Source organism: Malania oleifera, chromosome 6, assembly GCF_029873635.1.
Source record: "Malania oleifera isolate guangnan ecotype guangnan chromosome 6, ASM2987363v1, whole genome shotgun sequence".
NCBI classification, from domain to species: Eukaryota; Viridiplantae; Streptophyta; class Magnoliopsida; order Santalales; family Ximeniaceae; genus Malania; species Malania oleifera.
The window spans coordinates 45,574,278-45,597,903 of record NC_080422.1 but is presented as its reverse complement, the minus strand read 5'-3'; the positions used below and the strand labels follow the sequence as shown (position 1 = coordinate 45,597,903).

Genomic DNA, 23,626 nt, shown 5'->3' with positions numbered 1-23,626 from the left:
TTATTAATAATGTTTCACTATGTTTGTAATTATTATATCTTGACTTGCAACAAAATTATCTACTATATTAACATCAATAATTAAAAAAAAGTCTCATTAATTAGAATTATGAATAAATATAATTGAAAAAAAATAGTACAAAAAAATTGATATCACTATGAGCACCACGTATACAAAAACCTTATATTGCCAAAAGGTTCAACTCCAATAAATAATCCGACTTCCATCATAGAAAATGAAATCCTCATTTGAAACAAGTGAGATGGTGACGTGAGCATGTGTAAAATTAAAAGCATTTGTTTTTTCCTATCCACAGACAATGAAATCTTAGCTTCAAAAAATAAATTCCTTCATTTTCTAATATTTTTCTCAAATATAACCCCTAAAATAGTCATTCATCTTGAAAAAAAGAATGTAAATAAAGTGAAAATAGACAATTATATGCTAGAAAAACCACTAGATGTAAATGTGTTCTCCAAATTTTACAATATTTTCTCCAGAAAAGCGTCAATAACCAAATATTGTTGTTGTTCTCTTAAATATCTTTTTGAATGCTTATTGTCTTTAAGATCCTACTTGCATCATTTTTTGTTTTTTAGAATTTTTTCTCTCTTGAATGCCCCTAATTAATCTTACTCATGTTTTAATGAAAGTAATTTCTTTTATTAAGCTAGCCAACATACTTAACTGCAATGACTAATAATTAATTTGAAAGTAAAACGATGGGTTATAACCCCCGTTAGATCTCATCCCCTATACAAATGACTACACAACATATACTTGACCAAGTGTCATTTAGTGCATGAAGTACTATACTATAGAAACGAGTGCATATAATTCTACACATGACCCGGAACTATAAAAAAGAACATTGTTACCAAAATATTTTCACACTTTTAAATGCTTCATGGTGATGGTAGTTGTGTTGACGGTGGTTCTTTACGGATGAAACGACTACACATATGGCGGTTTGCTTGTGGAGTGTTCTAGTATATGCGGTAGCTATTACATGGTAGTCCTGCATATGGAGAGGGATGGATTTTATAAACTTTTAAAATTGTGTTGATCCTTATTTTCAATTGTTATGACCATTAATTTTTAAACTTTTTAAATTTTATAAATAAATTTTCAATTGAAGACATACTCAATTTTAATGGTGAGACTTTGCTGTAGGTGGCCAAAGTAAAGAGGCCCATGGATGTGTGTCATGTTATGGGTGGTCAGAGGCCATGGAGGTTCTGGTCTCTTACACATTGAGGAGAGAGAGAGACCTTATCCAAAAATAATTTATTTTGACCAAAAAAATATTAGTTTGATGTGATCCAACTAGATGGGCTCCACACTCTCGTCTCTTACACACCTTTCATTGGGAAATGGTTTTGGCGTACCAATTGACACGTGGACGCTTATACCACATTCCTGTGATATTTTCTCATCCATTCCGATTCTTGTAATATTTCCTCACGCACACCTGGCATCACAAAGGACTACTATAAATAAAAACAGAAGGGAAAAAATTGAAGCGTTTGGTATAAGTTCAAAAGGTAAGTAAGGACTTATGTCAAACGATCTTAGACAAAAGTGAAGCCTGGGGTTTGAATTCTGTCACCTGCAGCGCATATAGTTATTTGCCTCTTACGTGTAGGTCGATGACACAGTTAGCACAGACATAGGATTATAAGCCCAGCCCAACCATATCAAAAAAATAAAAAATGCAAATATTGACATACCACATAGGAGAACAAATGTACAAGGAATGGAGGCCTGTCCACAGCCAAAAACAAATAGAAAGGCTTGAATACCCCCACCAGTTAATGTAAAATGACCATGACACCCTTGCCGAAGGCCCAAGCCACTTCTTAGCGCGACGGCGAATCAATCGACAATTGAATCGATCACAGGCACCAGCGCCCTTTTGTCCCTACCTATTCTCAGGCGAGGCTGAGGTTTCCCTCCTCGGAGAGACGCAGAAGAAGAAGATATGGTGAAGGAGTGGGTTTCTGTTTCTCCGGCATCGGAGAGGGGATGTTCAGAGGGTGCAAGCGCCGGCAGCGGGGGAGGAGCATGGTGGGCAACCAATACCCTAGTTGCCCTACTCGCCATACTGCTATGGCACTTAGCCAGGCACTTGTACTTCTCCCTTTTCGCCTTTCGCTCTCCCACCAAACCCTCCCTTTGTCCCCCCGCGAGTCCGCAGCTCCGGTAATTTTTTTTTTTAATATAATTTTGGTGTCTTTATTAACTATTTTTTATGGAAATCCTAAGTAATTATTTGTGATTTAATCCACTTTCATTTTTGAGTGTAGCTTGATGCGTAGTATTGCCTTTATGAGAAATTGCAACCTGAAATTTGACTTTGGTGTCTTTCGTTGGGTATGATTTTTCCGGATATAATTCACCGAGATTTTCTTTTACAGTTATCAAGCACTTCACTCTTGCACATATACTATGTTTTCTCATTTTTCTTAAAAAAAATTAGAAAATATAGAAGTGTTGATGATTCACAATATAATCAGCAGTTGGATCGCATGTAAATTGTTTGCAAAGTGCTGTAAGTAGATGTAGATTACCTTCTGCGTTTGTTTGAATATGCCTTTGTAGCTTAAGCACAAACTGTTTGTATTAGTTGAGACTGTAAATTTAAAAAACAAAAACAAAAACAAAAAAAGAAAAAAAAGGGAAAATTTTGGAAGCAGTGAGCCAGGTTTAGTATTTGGTTGATTTCTTGAATGGATCAGTATGAACAAATGGACCTTAGGAAATAGGAAGTATCTATGTGGTTGCATCGCTGATGTGGAAGTTATTTTTTTTGTTTTACAGAATTGTGGAGATCATATCAGATGCAGATTTACAAACTTTAATCAACAATTTGGATGAGAAGAATAGTGAGAGTGATAGATGGGAAAATGTCATAGACAAGAAAAAGGATAACCTTTCGTACAAAGTGAAATGCTGCAAACCGAAGGTTAGTGGTGTCAAGCGTAATTTGCATGGAATAGATGATCTTTAAGAGCATGTAATCTGTTATTATTTGAAAGTGGATTTCTCTTTCTGCAATTTATTACAGTTATTTTTTTAAAACTAAAAGACAGATATGTGTGCTCACAGCTAGTTGATAAGGAACTGTATATCTAATTATCTAGGTTGAACAAAATTGAAATATGTTTGGTGTGTGCATTTTTATGTTTGCTTGCTTGTAGGATGGTCCCTTGAAATACATGAGCTGGACGATATTTGAGAATTGTTCAACTGAGTTGCTGAGAGACTTTTACATGGACAATGGCTATAGAAAGCTGTGGGACAAGACCGTGGTTGAGCATGAGCAGCTGCTGGTGGATGAAACTAATGGAATTGAAATTGGTCGTACAATCAAAAAATTCCCATTCTTGACTCCTAGAGAGTATGTACTAGCTTGGAGATTGTGGGAGGGAAGAGACAAGTCCTTTTACTGCTTTATCAAGGTATCTGTGACAAAACTCCAGCCCTAATGCACTTATAGTTACCCTCCAGAATTGCTACTTTTTATACAGATTCCCAGATGCAAGTGTTGATGCTTGAGATGTTTTTGTCTATCCTCTCTTCGTATTCCGTCTGTTATATCTATTGTATTTTTGAATCTTTGATAAACCTGTTATGCATATGATGTGTAATTGGAAGAAATTGGTAGAGGAGAATTACATTAGAACATTTCTTGATGGAGAAATTTGAGATTTATAGCATCAAAAGATTCTATTATTTGCTTGATTTATACAACAGCAACAACCAAGCCTTAAGCCTCAATATGTGGGGTTGACCCCATGAATCCCCTTCCACCATCTTGTACCATGTATGGTATCCTTTGAAATTTGGAGTGTTTATAAATTCTCATTCATTGTCTCAATCTAAGTTATTTCAAGTCTATTCATCCTTCTTATTGCTACTAATAACAACTAATTCACTGCCCCACACTTGTATGTGGGTTACATTGCAAGTGCCCAAACCATCTTAACTGCCCTTTCCTTATCTTCTTTAGGTGCTGTGTCTACCTTTTCAAGGATGCATTCAATTCTTAATTTTTTAGGGTTTCCCACTAATCCATCTTAGCATTCTTATTTTTGCTACTTTTACTTTTTGGATATGCTATTTCTTAATTACCAACATTTTAATCCACATAATATTGCTGGTTTTGTAGCCTTTGCATTGAAATTCCTTTTAGTTTTTAGTGTGATCATACAACACAACCTGAAGTACTTCTTTGTGTTATCTAATTTACTTGAACTTTGTGTATTGTGTCTTCTTCAATTTCTCCTTTTGCTTGCATAGTAAATTCAAGGTACAAAATCCCCTAGTTTTTGGACTACAAGCAGTGTAAGCATCTTCCTTTAGATTAACCTAAACCTCTTTTGGCATCCATCTAATAGAACTAGTCATTCTATTCCAAGGAGTGTTTGTTCTATGTTTTGCCCTACTGTTGAGTTGCTTCTTTTATTATTTAAATTTAAATTTTATTATATTTTGTCCATTTAAGTTCGCCCATCTAGTTCTTTTACACCAATCCATTACTCCTTTTCCCATTTTTTACTGTCTATATGTAATGTTAGTATTCTATGTTGTATGGTTAAGTTTTCCTCTAGAATAACTTTACTATCAAGAAAGATGCTCCCTCCTAGCCAAGGAAAAAAATTTAACTTTTGGTTTTACACACTTGATGGTCATTAAGTGTTTTTTTTTTTTCCCCTTCTTTCCTCTTGCTAATGCATATATTTGTCAATATCAGATCATGTCCCATAGAAAACTCTAAGACCCACATTAGTAGACTATTTTTGTCTCCATATCCATGTCTTCAATGTATCCTCTCATAGCATTTATCAATGTTTTAAAAGGCGAAGGCGTAATGCAAGGCATTTTAACCCTTAAGAGGTGAGGCGTAAGCCTTAAGGTGTTGGGGCATAAGCCTCTTGAGGATTTTTTTTAGATAAAAACATGTAAATAAGCTACATATATTTTAAAAATAAAGAAAAAATTAAGAAAATCACAAATATAATGTAAAAAAATAAATAAATATAATTTGCAAACTATTTGTTGGTCATTCAGAAACTGTTTACTAAAATACGTAAACCATAACAAGGTAACATTATAAACTTCAAATTATTTTCAAGATCTAAGATACAACTCTCAATTATTTTGGAAAGGTTGAGGTTCTAGAGTTTTAGAAATCTACTCCCTTTTATATAAACTTGGAGTTAAAATTTCTAGCCAAATCTAACTTGAGAATCACACATGAAAATGCGTAAGCCTTAACTAAAAAGGGGCAAAAGGCCTGCCTTTTGTACAAATGTGTAAGTCCTAGCATGTGATGTGTTAGCCTTTTTTGGATTTGGTATTTTAGATTGCGCCTCAAGGCGTTTTAGGCATGCTTGCCTTGAGGTGAGCCTCGATTGAGTCTTTTAAAACATTGACCTTAATTGTCCTTACCTTTATGACTGTTCAACTTTGCTATTATAAATATTTTTTCTCGCCCTTATATTTCTTATATAATATTATATGTATACATATTCCTCATATTGCTTTTTAAGGTTTTTTGCCAAGCCTACTCAAGGAGCATAAGAATTAGTGACATTTATTTACTTTTCCTATTGTTTTTTGTTTTACCATCCCCCCAGTTTTTTAATATCTACAACTGCAGCACTATCTTTTAAGTCTTTGTTTGGAAGGATGCCTACCCCATTTCTTATGTTTTTCTTTTCTGATGTGCCAAAGTTGAAATCCTAGGTTTTGAATTTCTTTAAGCTTTCCTCCTACCCACTTAGTTTATTGGAGGCAAATTATGTTAATTTTTCATCGACCTCATTGCTTTACCTATAATAATCTCCCTATGTTCCATGTTTCTAGTTTGACCCTAGCATCCAAAATGAGCTACCTTTTGGTTTTAGTAATGTGTCATCCATCTACAGTAAATGAAAATGCAAGGTTTTGTTTTATATTTAGTGGATTTGTTGAGCATCTTGTTCATTTTGGTTTATGATTTTTAATTATATTAATTTGCAATAAAATATCTAATTTCTGACTCATTTTGTTTAGGGAACATAAGCATTTAAGAATTCAAAATGTGAGAATAGTTATGGAAAAAATATCTATAGGAAGCATGAGCAATGGGTTAAGGCAGAGTTATGGCAGTAGTTCAAATTTTACGCCTTATGCCATCATGGAACATGAGCCCTGGGCCCCCTGAGGAGCCCAATTCTTTGCTCCTTTCTCTTCTTAAAGAGGGCTGCAATGGAAATAAGGCTGCTGGCCCTGGTGGTTTAACTTTTGCTTTTTTCCAAAGGAATTGGGGTCTTCTCGAACATTATATAATCTGCATTTTTGAAGATTTTCATAGGACAAGCAAATTTTTGACTAGTATCAACTCAACCATTGTCTTCTTGATTCCCAAGAAAAAATGGGGGTTCACAACATAAAAAATATAGCCTGGTTGGCAGTTTGTATAATTTCCTTTCCCAAGTCCTCCCAGCAAGGCTTAAAATTGCCTTTGGGGAGTTATTACGAAGCCCCGCATGCCTTTGCAGCAGGCAGGCATATCATGGATGAGCCTTGATTGCAAACAAACTTGTGTGCCTATATTAAGGAAAGGAAAGGAAAGCAGTGGTCTGCAAGTTGGACATGCAGAAGGCATTTGACCATGTGATAGGAATTTTTTTCTGCAGTATATTCTTATTAGAAGAATGGGTATTAGGGAACACTGGTGCAGCAGGATCTATCTATGTTTTTCTAACTGCTCATTTTCAGTGCTCAATGGCTGCCCTATGAACTTTTGTTGTTCATCTCAAGGTTTGAGGCTAGGGTATCCCCTCTCCCCTTTATTGTTTATCATGATTATGGAAGTCTTGGGCTTTATGATAAAAAAAAAAGCCAGCAAATGATGCCTACTCAAGGGGAACACACCAAATTTTGTTGCCTCCCATATTTTTGTAGATTACACTACTAGTTTCTGTGAGGATGATCCTGAGCAAATCCTCAATCTCAGGTGCAATCACCTCAGACTCGAAGCAGTTTCAGGCCTGAAATTGAACTTTGGCAAAAGTTTGATTGTTTTAACGGGGACTTGTGAATGGTCCTCTACTTGTGGGTGTGTTAGTAGGGTGTAAGTTGGGGGCTTTTCCTATTTTCCTCTACGAGCAAAGTTTAAAGATATAGGTGTTTGGGACCCCATGGTTGAAAGATTTGAAAGAAAACTTGCTAGTTGGAAAAAGGAACTATCTGTCAAAAGGTGGAAGACTCGCACTCGTTAAAAGCACTTTATCCAACCTCCTAGTCTATTTTGTCTCTCTTTTCCCTATCCTTGGCTTCGTAGAGAGGAGATTGGAAGGTATTTTCAAAGCAGATTTCTATGGGGAACACAAGTGAGGATTTTGAATATCATATTGTCAAATGGTGGGTGGTTAAACAGTCTATGCAAAAAAGAGAGTTAGGTATTAAATCTCTTTCCACTTTCAATAAGGCCCTCTTCTCAAGTAAAACTAAATACAATATAAATTATAATAATTGGCCTCTAAAGAGGTTGGTGGAGCTCACTGTGTTGGTGTTTGCAATTTCATCAGGAGAGGATGAGATAAATTCTTCTCCCATTTATTTTTGAATGGGGAACAGGGAGAATATATGTTTTCTTTTGGCATGAAATTTAGCGTGACAAGTCCCCTCATAAAAAATGAGCCTTCTATCTTTAGGCTTGTGCTTGACAAAGATGCCCTTATTAGCCTGCACCTCGAGCTCATTGATCATGGGATGTTCTACAATATTCCCTGGTTAGGAATGCCTTCAATTGGGAAATTGATTATTTGGCAGCATTCTACAGCAGTCTTTATAATCTAGTGCCAGAACACAACCAATGAGCCCAAGATTTTCAGTCAGATCCTACTATAAACACCTCATCTATTTGACAGGAAACAGCAGCAAATTCCCTTGGAAACTCAATGGGGAAACTGCAATCCCCACAAAAGTTGCTTTCGTCACATAGGAGGTAACTCTTGTAAAAATTTACCATTGACAACCTTCAGAAAAGGGGCTTGCCTCTCGTTAATAGGTGCTACTTATGTTTGCATCAGACTGTATTAGTTGAGCGCACGCATTCTCTTGCACTGCTAGAACTGTGGACGGTACGCTATGGGCTTGGAAAGGCATCCACTCCAGTCAGGAAAGAAGGAAGGAGGGAAAGAAACAGGAGAGCTTTTGAAGGATTGGCTTTGCCCCTTCACGTTATCAAAGTTTGTTGGACTTACTGGGCTGTTTGTTAGGGAAATTATTGTAATCCTTGATTTTTTTGATGCTCTACGGTGAAGGGATGTTCATTGTACTTATATTGTTGTACCTTCATTGAAATAGGGTGGCATGCCTTTGATGCTCTTTAATAACTTATTTGCTGATAAAAAAATGGGTTTTAAGGAGTACATAGGCATGACAATATAGTTTGCATTTTCACATTATAATTTTTTTTATTGAAATGAAATAAAAAGGATATAACAAATCATTTTTTGCATGCCCAATGCGTGTAGAAATTGATAGATTTATTTAAAAATTAGAAATAAACTTCATGGTTGGAGTGTGTTTGACACAAATATTGTTTTCTTACTCATAGATAAAAGCAACATAGATCTCAGTATCTACTAATTGTATGTTTAGTAATATGTATTGCTGATATGGTGATGCGATCATCAATTTAGTTGTAAGCAGTGCTCTTTGAGTGCATGTGTTTGCATGCAATCATGTATGGTTTGGTTTGCGTGCATGCATCTGTACATGCGTGTTTTATTAGGATGCAACACCTATTATTTATCTGGGGTATTCACAGATCTAAGTTTGTTTTTTTATAAAGGTAGCGTTTCTTATGAGAAAAAGGTATGGTTCCTTTTATTTGTTATTTCTTTTTTCAATTATCATTTTAAAAATAAATGAAAAGTGATTGAATTTGGGTGGATATGCTGAACGTAATAGACCAATGGAGATGGACCTATATTCACCATCTTGCATTAGCTTATGTCAAAAGTTCACCCTCACTTAAATTTTTATCTTTTTTAAAATAAGTGGGTGGCTGTTGGGTGTTCCTGGAGCTAAATATAATGTGGCCACATGGATCTACAGCAGGATGTTTATGATGCTAATATGGAAAGTGGGAAGATTTTGATGGTGTCAAAGGAGGCAATGAGAGGTTTTTTTTTGGGTATTTTCCATTGATGATATGATTGGTTATCTTAAAAAATACAAGTGTACAATGTTGTGTGGGGCTGCATGGTTTTTGACGTTGGTTTCTACATGCATCCACAGTCTTGTTTGTTGATATGATTTTTCAAATTTCCTATTTAATTAATTTGATTTTGTGTGCGTATGTATTTACACACACACACACACATTGTTTTTGTTGGATAGTTTTATTTTTCCCGTAACTTTGTAACTAATATTTCATAGTATAAATACCAAGACATTGATTCTTATTGATGCTAAAACTGAAATCGATTCTGAAAAACTAAGCTGTGTGTTTCTGCATTCTTCATACTCATGAGTGCATGTGAAACAGACTTTTATGTTTGCCATGAAATTGATTTATATGACCTTTTCAAACTGCATTATTGGTGGCTCTTGTTAATAATTTGAATTAAATGAAGCTTATTCATCCCCAAGACTCAGGACTTGATAGATCATAGTTTGATTTTACAGAACATGAGATTATTAATTCAAAGTTGCTTTTCTTTGTGATCTGTTTCCTTTCCTTCTGATGGCATGTATACTTAATTACTCAATATTCACTCTCTCTGTCTCTTTTTGGTGAGCTAGTGCCTAGTGGGAATATACATAAGCTGGAAATGAGACATGGGATGAAGATTCCACATATCCTTTTCCTTTTGTTAGTGGTGGAAACGAGGGCCACTTCCTTTTTTGGCTTTTGAAAATTCTGTAACTCTGTTATGTTGTCAAAGAATCCTTTTTTTAGTGCATAAGTCTGCATTTATTTATTTATTTATCGATTCTGGATTCTGTTGCTCTTTATCCTTTTGGGATGCTTCTGTTTCTGCAATAATACCCAATAATTTTAAAGTTTTCCTTTGATCATGGTTAGGAATGTGAACACCCTTCAGTACCACGACAAAAGAAGTATGTACGTGTTGAGTTCTTTAGATCTGGTTGGCGAATTAGGAAAGGCAAGTGCCTGATTTACATGTTGCATTCTCCATCTTCTTCGTACTTCTCATTAGTTCTTCCTTTTAATTCCTTCTGATTGATTTACCTTTGTTTTGAAACTTTCTGCTTGATAAGCAAAATGTGAAATATTAGGACCTATTTTTATATGAAATTTTGAATTCTGATCTCATGAAACTGTACAGACAATTTTTTTTTTTCCCTCATATGTTTCAGGTCGTTCTGTCTGGTTATATTAAATGGAAGAATTTTTTTTTTATGTGTGAGCTGGGAAGGATTAAGAACTGAACTGGTTTCATCTGATATCTATTCTGGATTTTGTACATACAGTACCTGGTAGAAATGCATGTGAGATCAAACTGGTGCATCAAGAAGATGCTGGTTTGAATGTGGAGATGGCAAAGCTGGCGTTTGCCAAGGGCATATGGAGTTACATCTGCAGAATGGATACTGCTCTGCGAGGATATTCTGCCTCCAGCCGTTCTCAACAAAATTTGGCTGTGACTGCAGTCACTCTTGTTCGGAAGGTGAGGATTGTTATCCTACGTACATATTTGCTGGTTATAATCCTGGGCATGTTTGTACTCTATTCAATCCACATTTTGTGCCCTTAGGCTAGGTGTTTATCATACACTGAGGGGGCATTTGATAAAATTAAGCATTAAGTGCTGAATGAGTCAATATCTAAATAAATCAACTGGTTCACAAACCATTATATTGGTCTGATGACTGCATCATTTATATCTAATTGATAATTGAGTAATTTAACATCTGAAAAAAATTCAACAACGCAAAACAAATCTGAGCATGATAACAGTTCAAATTCAAGAAAAAAAAAAAAAAAAACAAAATCGAGCATTTCGGTTCAAGTTCAAGCAAGAATTGAATGCAAAAATAGAACAGAAATTGAACATGAATTTTATTTCAATTCAAGAAAAAAATTCAGTAAAAAATAACGTTAAATTGAACTCAAATTGCTGTTTTGATTTAACAAACAATTCAAAAAAATAAATAAAACACAAATTACAGTCCATGTTCAACAAAAAAAATCAAATAAAATCCCTTTGCGATTTCCCATAATTTGTGAAGCCCCAATCCATTGTAATAATGCCAAATTTTGTTTGTGATTGCCCATAATCCATGCTTGTAGTGAGGTTGCTGCTCAATGAAAGCTACAATTGACATGAGGAGAAAGACCAAGAGCAAATCCGTGGAGTCATCAATGCAAATCAATAGGTTAGGAGCCAAGCTGGGTTGGTGCTTTGTTGGAACAAGACCAGCGTGCAGGAGCAGAGGGCCAAGGGCTGTTACGATTGCCCACAGCACCTCAGATATCTTTCTGGCTGCAAGACGCCCATGGTTGCCTTCAATTTGGGGCCATGGTTGCTGCCAATTTGGAGCTGCTGCTCATTGGGAGAGAGAGGATGAAGGGGGAGAGGTAAACAAGGAAGAGATGGGAGAAGGAGGTGTGTGTACTCGGAGCAGGATGCAGACAAGCTTAATTCTCTCCTGAATGGCATTAGGCAATGATTTTTTGTTGCTGATAGAATATGAGCTGTTCAAAAGGACATCCAGAGATGTGAAGAAACAGGACTGGTATTGTTTAGAGCTCATTAAGTCCAAGCAAACACCCCCTGCATCGTTTAGATGGTTGGATTAAATTGGTTTTCTTGGCATCATATGGTAAAAGATCATTTCTCAGATGGTGTGTTAGTACCTGACTGTCCATTAGAATAGAGCTTTTAGCGGCCAGTATCATCGTCTCTAAAATCTAAAAAACTATTCCTAAAAGTTTTCCCTTTTCTGTCCTATAATATAAGTTGCTAAGTAGTTGTCTGACAAGTGTGCGACACTAATGCTTTTGATAGAAACATTTATGTATGTTGCTATAGCAAGCTTTAGCTGCAACATTTTGCCCACTCTTTAAGCCCATTCAGCACATGACAGTGAACTTGATACCATATTTAGGTGCGACCTTGAGCCCCTTTTCTATTGGTTTTACTGATGAAAGGGCCCATTTTTTTCCCTTTTTCTTTCTTTCTTCTTTTGGTGTTCTTGGTATCATGGTATGCGATTGTATATTAGTCCTGTTGCTACCAAAAGCAACCACCATTTTCAAGATCTGAAGTCAAAATCAGTGAAAGCATTGAAAAAGAAATACACAATACATGGTAGTTTCAGCATCCATTAATTTCCGTTTTCGATTTTCTATTTTCTATTTTTTTTTATAAAAAAAATAATTGTATTAGAAGAGGAGAAAATATACAATTACAAAAGAAAAAAATAGAAGGAAAAATAAAATAAAGAGAATAAGAAGAAATCCTCTTATAGCAAGAAAAGCATCTACAAGATCACAGAAAGACAGAAAACAACTCAATGAATCAGAGCCCACCAAATCTGCTGTAAGTCTTCAAAAAAAACACATTGAAAGAAACCTTTCTTGCTCCACAGTGATGCAAGATAAACTACTTTACTTCAAAGCGAATTGTTAGTAGCTATAACAACTTCGAAGATTTTAACATTTCTTTCCAGCCAAATGCACCAAATAACAGCCATAACAGTGCACCAGCACAGATCTTTCCAATCCTTTCCTTTGTCAAGTCCCCTAAATAATGTTCTCATATGGTAGTAAAAGGAGCCTTAAATTGTGGAGGGACAAACCAGTTTCACCAAAGATAACAAATTGTTTATTCCAAATACAAAGTGAAAGGGCAATGAAGATACAAATGTGAGCAAGTCTTCCCACTCCTCGAACAAAGGACTCAAATAATCAGGTGACAGGGCCTTATTAAGTCCTCGCTTCTTTAGCAAGTCATTGGTATTGATTTTCTTAACCATGGTAGACCAAATAATAGCTTTTCTTTTTTAGGGAACTTTAGTATCTATTTAATTGTGGAAAAAAGTTTCCATTTTCCATTTTAGTTCTCCAAAGAAAAAAGTTAGATAATTTTTCAATTTTACAGTTCTTGTATAAAATAAATGAACAACAATAAAAGTTTTGAGAATATTTGTTTTATTTTCCATTTCTACTTTTTCAAATAATTAGAAAAATGCCACCTTATTTTCTAATTTTCTGAATTTATATAGAAAATTTGGAATACATCTTATTTTCCAGATTTCTAGACCTCTTACTTTGCATGTGGAAACATGGGATTTGGATTTTGGACTATTTGCATGGATATGTATTGAGTTTCTTCCAAATTCATAGAAATTCAAATCCTAGCCTCAAAATCCATGATCCCAAATACTATTTTATATAATTTTTGGAAAATTGAAAAACAACTTGTTTTTTTTTTTTTGGTAATATTTTCAAATCTAGAAATAAAAATGGAAAATTGTTTTGCACAACTAAATGAACTCTTTATTTCCTATCTTTCACTATGAATCTTGAAATATTTAAAACTATGCTAAAACTTTTATAATTCTTTGGAGATCTAAAAAAAATGGAAAATAAAAAATGTTTTCCATAGGTAAATGGGCGCTTAGCTTTCCAGATCAAAGAGTGCAATGCAAAAGGGGTCGAATTAGGCTCACGAGTTAGATAGGAAAAAGGACTGAACAAGAGAATGTTTCATGAGGATCTAAACTCATACCCTTTATCTGTCAACAAATGCACATGAAAGGAGTCAAGCGAGTTGGTCGAAAGAACCAACTCATTTATCTCTGTGTTGTTAAGATTTCTCCCAAAGTTGAAGTTCCAAGAATGCCCTTCCTCTTGCAAAAGAAGAAAAGCTGAAGTCAAGGTATCACAAAGATTTTGATCATAGAAATAGAAGAGGATATGCAAGAGCCAAAGGCTCTCCCTTGCCCAAAAGTCCTCCCAAAAGTGAAATCTCTCCCACCCTCTATGTACTAGACTTCAAGGAGAAAAGGAAGATAGATTTGAGAAGCAAATTTTGAAGGACTCAAATAAGTGATACTAACTCCCACTTTAGCACCCCATCCATTTTTGTAGTAAACGAATACTGCAAATTACCTAATGCCAAAGAGAATTAGATTTTGAAGGGAAATGCCATAATCATTTCCCCTTCCAAAGAGATGATTTAGTTACCTAGACCCATGCATACCTCCCTTTTGGATATAATCATGGGGTCCCCCAACCTACAAGATAGTCTCTAGAACCCTCACAACCAGAACCAGTTGACCATAAGAAATCTGTCATCAATTTCTCAAGCCTTGGCGCCACTCATAGGAATTCTAAAGATAGCAAAAAAATACAAAGGGATGGAGGACAGACAAGCGTGGATAAGAGTAATATGATCCTCTAAAGTGATGAATGCTGCTTTCCACCCATCCAATCTCCTACATAGTCTCTCAAAAATTGAGGCCCCGATAGGATCTGCATTGGGGTTACCTCCTAAAGGGACACCCTATGAAACACGGATGCTTTTGGAATCCTGAAGTGTTGATGTCCAACATGTGTTAGATATAGAAACTTTCCCAACACTCTCCGACATGTATCTGACATGTGTTTGAAAGAAATTAATTAATTAATTTTATTTCTGGACACAATTGAGATGCTTCCTGACACGATGATGACACTTCTTGCACTAAGACATTTTGTTGCCTTCTTTGATTTTGCTAACAAAATCCCCCAAAAAAAGAATTGAGGGGAAGTTGAAAGACTAAGAGTAAAGGTTCTTTGGCATTGGAGTGGTTGGACTTTAGAGCCCTAGTGCCATTGCGCTAACCAGAGCATCGTGGGACCTTCTAAACCCCAAATCTCCCCCCTCTTTGGACCTAGATATTGTTGAAGAAACAGGGGTTCACCAGTTTGCCACTCCTAGTTACTTTTTTTATTTTATTTTATGTTTTTTTTAAAAAAAAAAAAAAATTTCTTGGTTAGTTGTGAGCCATGCCATTGCCCACCATTAGCCATATGCCTTTGAGTTGTTTTCTGTTGTTGGACCAAGACTTGATAGTAAGAATGTATTTGATGATTGTACAAATGTAGTTCATAAAATGTGTAATTGATGATTTTGCACAAATGGTGCTTATATTTCATTCTAAATCAAAATTACCACAATATTTATCATCTAAAAGGAAAACAGGCCTAAATATATGTTTTTATATTAATTAATCAACGTATTCCTGTAGTGTCACATCCTCATTTATTTTTTGAGATTGTCACGTCATTGTGTTAGTATCCTGTCGTGTTGTGTCTCGTGTTGGTATCCATGCTTTTCTAGGGGACACGCAAATGGGTAATAGGCCAAGTCAAAAGAGCAAAACTTGTTAGCCTAACAAATGGATCCACGTTAAACTTAAACCCATCATACCACACTCACAAAAGTTAATTTTCAACCTGTATGCTTTCTCAAACTGAAAGGTGGTCATCAAATTAGAGAAGCAACGCAAATTCTTTGGAAGGACAAGGATATTTATCATCTGCAAAATGAAGATGTGATATGATACAACCCTCATACCCTACCTTAAGCCCCTCCATGAAACCTCTTATCAATTCCTCTATCAATTATCCTACTCAAAGCATCAACCTCTATAGTAAAAAGAAAGGGGAAAAAGAGGATCTTCCTGTCTTAGACACCTGGATGCATGAATGCAAGACTTATTAGCCTCACCGCTCACTAAGACTGAAAAGACCACTGAAGATGAACACCTTTGAATCCATTTTGTCCATCTCAAACCAAAATCTTTTCTATCCTTAACCTTATCTATGAGACTTTATCTCATCCCATCATAAGCTTTCTCAAATTATAATTTCAACACTAGACCTCTCCTTTTTTTCTTTTGAACATCTTCAACCATCTTGTTGCTATCAAGGCTGCATCTAGGATCTGTCTATCACCTATAGAAGTGCTTTGACTAAGAGAACTAGTATTCTCTAGATCTGCAGACTTGTATAACACCTCAGTCAAAATCTTGTAGACGCCAGTTACCATGCTAATTGGTCTTTCACTTTAACCACACATTCTCTTTTAGACACCAGGATAATAGAAGTAGAATTCATACTCCATCCTACCACTCCATTGTGAAAAAGCTCAAAAAAGCCTTGAAAACATCTTCATTCAAGAACTCCCAACAATCTTGAAAAGAGGTTATAGTAAAACCATTTAGTCCAGGATTCTTCTCTTTATCAGGCAGCCTAGTGCACAAAGCTCCCGCATATGCGGGGTCCAGGAAAGGAGCAGACCATGCTAGATCTATAGTATGCAGCCTTACCTTGCATTTTTGCAAGAGGCTGTTCTGACGCTTTGAACCTGTTACCTCCAGGTCACATGGTGGCAACTTTACCATTGTGCCCAGGCTCCCCTTCAGGAGTCTTCTCTTTGTCTATCTCAAAAACCAAACTCTTAATCTCCTCTTACTCAAGAAGTCTCTCTGACTAAGATTCTTTGTTACTGAGATAGGACACTAGTTCAGCCTTGCAACCTTAGCTCTGGACGAGCTCTTCCCTCATCCATCTCTGAAAGGAGGCTCCTATAAAAATCAGCAACCAAACCTGCAATATGGTCAGGATCCCTAGTGACCTTCCCCCTATCATCCTCTAGCTCTTTATAAAATTCCTTCTACACCAACCATTTGCCGTCCCGTCCTAGTCCCTATTCCAACCATTTGCCACCCCATGGAAAAGTCTAGAGTTGCAATCCCAGTCCCTGTTCCAATTCATTCTAGATTTCTGCTGCCAACTCATCTCCTCTTAAAACAACAAGTTCAAACTTATTGGATAACCGAATTCATAAAGAAAAGGAAAAGTTAAAACATTAATTGTTCAGTGTGAACCTGAGGAAAAAGGAGAATAAAAGCTGGCTCCTTTGACTTTTTACAGTAAACCAACGAAGCGAAATCCCAATGCATTCCATTTACATTCCAACACAATCGAAAACTATATGCAACAAAAAAGTCTTTAAGTAATTACTTGTCTCATGTGTACGCTACTGCATTAGATTTATTGGGTGATTCCCTGCTGTACAACCAAGCCAATTTAGGAATTGCTTGCTATTAGAACCTTTGTTAAGAAATGAGGAAAAAAACATAAATAACCGATCACAGCAATAATTTTGTTAATTGCATGTCTAAAATTATCCTCTGCAAATGTTGAGCAGATCACCAACAGGTTGGTAGATCAGCGTAGCAGGTAACTTGGTAAGTTGGAAATCATATGTTTCTCCCTATACAAAATAAAGATTTGTCATCTTCTATGCTGCTAACTAGTTAATGGAACTAAACATTATAAATGTGGATTTTTGGGGTAAATGCCAATGAATTTTATGTTGAATACACCAAAATGTTTAGCTTGATTTCCAGATTGTCAAGTTCTGGGTTTAAGTTTATTGCTTGAGAATTTTCCCTATCTGAACATTAGCGCAGATGGAGAATCTACAACTGACCAAATGTCAATGGACAGAGATACCAGTATATATACAGGGAACAACTAACATCCCCGCCAGTGAGGCAATCTTCGTGTCATTCCAGACCCATGCTAAAGTTTTAAAAATATACAGAATCATTGTCTATTGTTGCCAATTTTAGCAACTATATGAATCAACCATGAACAAAACATACTCTTTGATAGTGATCACTACTACCAAACATGCATTGAGCTATTTCAAAACTAATTTTCAGTATGTGCAAGTGTGTGCTACCTGACAAAGTATCTTACACAGAGAAAGGCAATACTGCTTGTCATGCCTCTAAAACCATAAACCATATTTTCAACATCAAATACACAGAATCATCTGAATCTCTATAAAATTTCAAATTAAGCAATGAAAAACCCTTCAGTTCAAATGAGAAATCCCTGCATGCACAAGAAATCAATGTTACTTCCAACTTTCAAGTACTGGATTTCAAACTGGAGTTCAGGCAGGCCAAATTATGCTGTAGAAAATGTTACGTGTGCATCGCAGGCCTGATATGTGTGCCTAATTGTTATGATGAAGAGGAAGCAAGTTTTTTTTTTCTTTGGATAAACAAAGAAATTTATTAGAAGAGGAAAAAATGTAGAACAAAAGAAAAAAGTGGAAAAGAAAAGAAAAATCCGGGAGCATAAGAAATCCTCCCTTTTACAACTATAACAAAAAATTGCACTAGAAGATCATCATAAACTGAAAGCCAACTCAATGAAGCAGAGCCAACCAGTCCCACTGCAAGTCTCTTAGAGAAACATGCTGAAAACAGCCATTAGTCGCCACCCACAGTGATGCAAGATAAACCACTCTACTCCAAATCAAATTATTAGCTGTGGCTACCCCTTTGGAAATTCAGGTGTTTCTCCAGCCAAACACAGCAAATATAACGGCCATAATAATGCATCACCACAAGGCTTACCTATCTTTTCTGTTTTCAAAACCTCTGAATATGATAGAGCAAAAAGCTTTCAAAGGGGAGGGACAAATCCAGTCTTCACCGGAGATGCCAAATAATTTATATTCCAAACAACCCAAGTAAAGGGGCAATGAAGAAACAAGTGTGAGCAAGTCTCTCCACTTCTCAAACAAAAAGAACTCAAACATCCAGTGATAGGGCCGTATTAGGCCTTCTCTTCTGAAGCACATCATTAGTATTTATTCTATCTAGTACTGCAGTCCAAATAAAATATTTTGTTTTTGAGGGAGCTTTAGCTTTCCAAATCAAAGAGCACAAACCAAAAGGATCCTTATTAGGGTTCCGAGTCAAATAAGAGAAAAAAGATTTTCAAGAGAAATCCCCATAAAGGATCTAAACTCTAAACCCATTTATCATTCCCCAAATGAACGTGAAAGAATCACGCAAGCTAGTTAAAAGAGCCAACTCGTCAACTCTCTATCTTCGAGATTTCTCTCGAAATGGAAATTCCAAGAGAGACTATCCCTATGCAAAAGAAAAAAAAATCAGAAATTAGGGTATCATGAAGAATAAAGACTCCATAAATACAAGGAAAGCAAGAGCTGGCGACGTCTCCCCAATTTAAAAGTCATCCTAGAAACGAATTTGCTCCTCATTACCCACCATGTACTTGATTTTTGGAAAGAACTAGTCGTAAATCTGAGATATAAACTTCCAAGGACTCATATGACTAATATTAACCCCAACTTTAGCATCCCACCCAGTCCGTAGCATACCAAATTGACTCTGAATTACCTTAGGCCAAAGAGAACTAGATTCAAAAGGAAAGCACCATAACCATTTCCCCCCGAAGAAATGTTTTTGGATACCTAATTACCAAAACCCAGACGTCCCTCTCTTTTAGGCCTACACACAGTCTCCTAACCTACAAGGTGATCTCTTTGACTCTGTTCCCTTCTCAACCAGACGAAATACTGTACTAGTTTTTCAAGCCTGCGTGACACTATTGCAGGAAATCTAAAAAGAGAGAGAGAATACAACTAAATGGAAGATAGGCGTGCGTGGATAAGAGTAATCATACCCCCTAAGGTGAAGAAAGCTCCTTTCCACCAATCAAGTCTCCTAGCCACTCTCTCAAAAGCAGGATCCCTGAAAGAATTAACATTAGGATTACCGTCTAAGGGGACACCTAAATAGATAATCAGCCAATTCAAACTGCACAGCCCACGAACCTAACAAGAGGGTTAACATTAATGCTAAGTCCTACTAGACCACTCTTAGAAAAGTTAATCTTCAAAACTAGAAGCTTTCTAAAAAATCTAAAGGATAGTTAGCAAGAGAAGCAACCCATGTTATCTGTGAGGAAGAGAATAGTTTCATCTGCAAATTGGAGAAGCGAAATGAAGCACTCCTCATTTCCTACCTTAATCCCCTTCATCAGCCCTCTATCAACTAATCTCTCAACCATCCTGCTCGAACCATCAACTACAATAGTAAAGAGAAAAGGGGAGAGGGGATCCCCCTATCTAAGACCCCTGGATGCTTGAAACCAAGACTTAGCCTCACTGCTAACTAAAACAGAGAAGACCTCAGAAGATAAACGCCCTCTAATCCATTTCTTCCACCTTAGTCTGAAACCTTTTCTATCCATAACTGTGTCCAAGAAACTCTAGTTCCACCCTAACATAGGCTTTTCAAAATCCAGTTTCAGCACTAGACCCCTCTAGCTATAAATGCAGCATCAAGGATTTGCCTATCACCTATAAAAGCACTCTAACTAGAGAGGTAGTATCCGCTAGAATAGTAGCTAATCTCTTAGATAACACCTTAGTCAAAATCTTGTACACACTTTTGGCTTAGCTAATTGGTCTAAAGTCTTTGGCTTTATCAGCTGATATAGGACACCAGTCCAGCCCCTCAACCATAACTCTTCCGTCATCCTCTGAAAAGAGATTCCCATTTGTTAGCCTATTGAGCCTAAGTGAGTAAGCTAATTTCTTTTTTAGTCACTTACCTAAAATAACCTAGGGTCTGGGGTCCTTGGTAAATGATGATTTAATTGAGATAATGACAAATGCCAAAATGAAGGCAGGTTATCTTTCAGTTGTTGAATTTTAAAATAACATTATCCTTTGCTAAATTCAATTGAGCCTATGCATATATTTCTTGATCATCTGTTAAAGGATCACCCCCCACATTAGGGCAGTTTTGAAGGTGCTAGTGAAAAAGAAAAGGAAGTATGAAAAATCAAAATTCAAAAGGAAAAGAAAAATTATGAATTGAGCAAAAGAAAAAGAAAAAGGAAGTTCATAATAAAAATGCAAATGAATAAAAATCATGCGAAGCAAAGCCTCCAATGCCAACGAATGAATTTACACAATTCCAAGAAGAAAATAGCCAACTGGGCATGCCTTGAAAGAGAAAAAAGAACCAATAACCTTGGTCCAGCAAAGCTTTACATTAGATGAATGCGATTAACTATGCACTCAGTTATGTTTTCAAACATTTGATTTAACATGTTGTGCTTAAGATGAATAAAGCATTGTTTTATTTAATCTAGTGTGTGATAAATTTTCTGTGTTAACTATCAATATTTGGACTAAAGACAGGTGACCATCATTTGTCGACCAATAAATCCCAAAAGAACCTTGATGAATTGAAGTAATTGGCCCCAAATACGATCTGAATCCCTAATAACCTCTCCTCTTTCATCCTCAAGCTTTTTAATAAAATTCTTTATTCTCCTGCCATTTCCCACCTTACGTAAGAGTCTAGAATTACAATCCCCGCTCCTGACCCAATTTATCCTAGATCTTTGCCTCTAGCTCATTTCTTCCCTTAGAACAACCTGCTCAAACTCATTGAACAACTGGGTACGTCTTCTAGCAATGTTCCTGGAAATGAGACCCTCCTCAGTTAGTGTATCAATTGCCCCAATTCCTCAAGAATATATATATATATATATTAGATCTAACATCACTGAAGGTCTCAATATTGCAAGTTTCAATTTCTCTTTCAAATACTATAGTTTTTTCATAAGCAAAAACCTTCCCACCCTTCCAGTGGACTCCCCCCACCAACTCCTATTCAAACTCCCAAAATCAGTATGAGTAAGCCACACGTTTTCAAACTGAAAGAGAGTCAGGCCCCATTTAACAGAATTAGATTCAAGAATCAAGGGGCAATGATCAGAAACAACTCTAGGAGTACTTCTTGAGTAAGTAGGAAAAGCATCTTTCCAATAAGTAAACAGGAACCTATCTATCCTAGTAGCTACATATCTAGAGCCATTAGTGAACCAAATAAAATGAGCATTTGAAAGAGCTGTATCCTTCAAGCCACAACCCCTAATAAATATGGCTTTTAAGTAGGGGTTCAACAACTCTTCCTTCACCCTTTCATGAGTTTTTCAAAAAGTATACTACGACTCATCCATCAACTGAATGGGATTGTAGCTATTCGGATTTGCAAAACATTATTTAAAGCAGTGATTAACTCTTATGGCTTGGTAGAAGATTCTGGATTTAGTAATTGATTTTATTCATGTTTGGGAGATCCTCAGCTTGCTGTTGTGCTAATAAATATATTTCTCTTTTGCACTTAGGTCCCACCTGGACTAGAAGCAGTTGATGGCATAACCTGTGCAGCTCCTCGAGCAACCTCTGCAGCAAGTGTCAGCCATGAACAAATCACTAGTGAAGCCAGTGGGCAGAAGTCCTCAAGAAGGCCGTCAAAGAAATTGATAGCCAATGGATTGCTTATACTTGGTGGTTTGATCTGCCTATCTCGTGGTCACTCTTCCCTGGGCGCTAAAGTTGCCATGGCATTCATCTTGAAAAAGCTGACCAGACATGATTCCCAATCCAGCCAAACCAGGCTAAGTTGACACTGGTTTATCGCATAGCTGCTGTTATAATTATTACAATATAAGTTCTTAGTTTTTATGCTGCTCCTCACATATCATATACTAGCTCTGACATCTGGCGCAATTGTTAACCCATGTAACAGCTGTTATTGTTTCCTTTCTGTACACACCAAGTAAATGTATTCTTGTAAGTTGTTTGCCACTGTCTCCTTTGTTGAATTTATGTGCATAAATATATTCCTCTACCCCATGTGCTTCCTTGAACTTTAAATGTATTCGTGCATGCCATTCTTAATTTTCCATAATGGTATGGTTCAAGCTGTTGAAACTGGTGCATTCCACTGCAAGGAATGACAACTCATCCACTAAGTGGTTTTGATCTGAGACGCGGAATAGAAGGTTTCACTTGGTTTTTGTGAAAAATTGTGCAGCTGTGCCTGTGGCAATAATTATGTGGTCCAAACATGCAGGGACTTGGAGCGCACGTCACCATAAATCATAAGCCAGCTCTGTGGAGAGATGCTGTATTGGTATTGAAGCTAGTGGAGGCAGAAGAGATTGTCATTTTATGCCGGATCAAAGATGATAGTGAAATGGTCGGTTTAGTAATCAGTGAAGACATCAGTGAAATGACTGGCAGATTATCGCACAAGTGCAGATTTGTGTTAGGAGGCTGTTATTATTTTCCCCGTAGAAACAAATCTGCCGTGTTGATAGCAGCAGTTGATTCCACCAGTGCTAGTTGTTCAGTTTTTCTGATGTAGTTTCATTATTTGTTTCTGTTTATTTTGTTCATTCATTCAATAGGCCTTTGAAGCCGTAGCGCGCGCGCACACGTATGTATGTGAATGCTTTATTCTCCCAAGATAGCAGATGGTAGTGGGTTATTTATTTATTTATTTTTATGTACAGGCATTTGGTACTGGGAGTGTTAAGTGTTGTATTTGCCCCTCATATTGCTTTAGGGGATTAGCCAAGGATTGAAAATTTGTTCCATGGCAGGCTAGTTATTTTTTTCTGCTCATTAGGGTCCTTGAGGTTACATGACTATTGTTTGATATATAATAATAATAATAATAATAATAATAATTATTATTATTATTATTAGTAATTATATTTCTTATAGAATATTATTTTAAATTTTGATATTTAAGTGGAGAGTGGTAGAGGGATGAGCTTGCTATTTTGGTAGATTCCTAGTGTCAAAGAGTTTGGACGCATTGTATCTAATATACAATTGCCAACAGGAAATAACTTTTTTTTTTTTCCATGCGTGATGAATGGGAAGAGTATTTTCCCATAAAG

General features: G+C 36.3%; 1 protein-coding gene across 1 annotated transcript; it reads left to right on the top strand.

Annotated features, from left to right (window-relative positions):
* The first annotated feature begins 1,525 nt into the window (after nucleotides 1-1,525).
* Nucleotides 1,526-22,585, top strand: LOC131157467 (uncharacterized). The gene is made up of 6 exons (XM_058111649.1): nucleotides 1,526-2,202; nucleotides 2,821-2,965; nucleotides 3,201-3,461; nucleotides 10,091-10,172; nucleotides 10,501-10,697; nucleotides 22,061-22,585. The coding sequence occupies exons 1-6, from the start codon at nucleotides 1,982-1,984 to the stop codon at nucleotides 22,340-22,342; spliced, it is 1,188 nt and encodes a 395-aa protein (XP_057967632.1). The 5' UTR covers nucleotides 1,526-1,981; the 3' UTR covers nucleotides 22,343-22,585.
* Nucleotides 22,586-23,626: the final 1,041 nt, after the last annotated feature.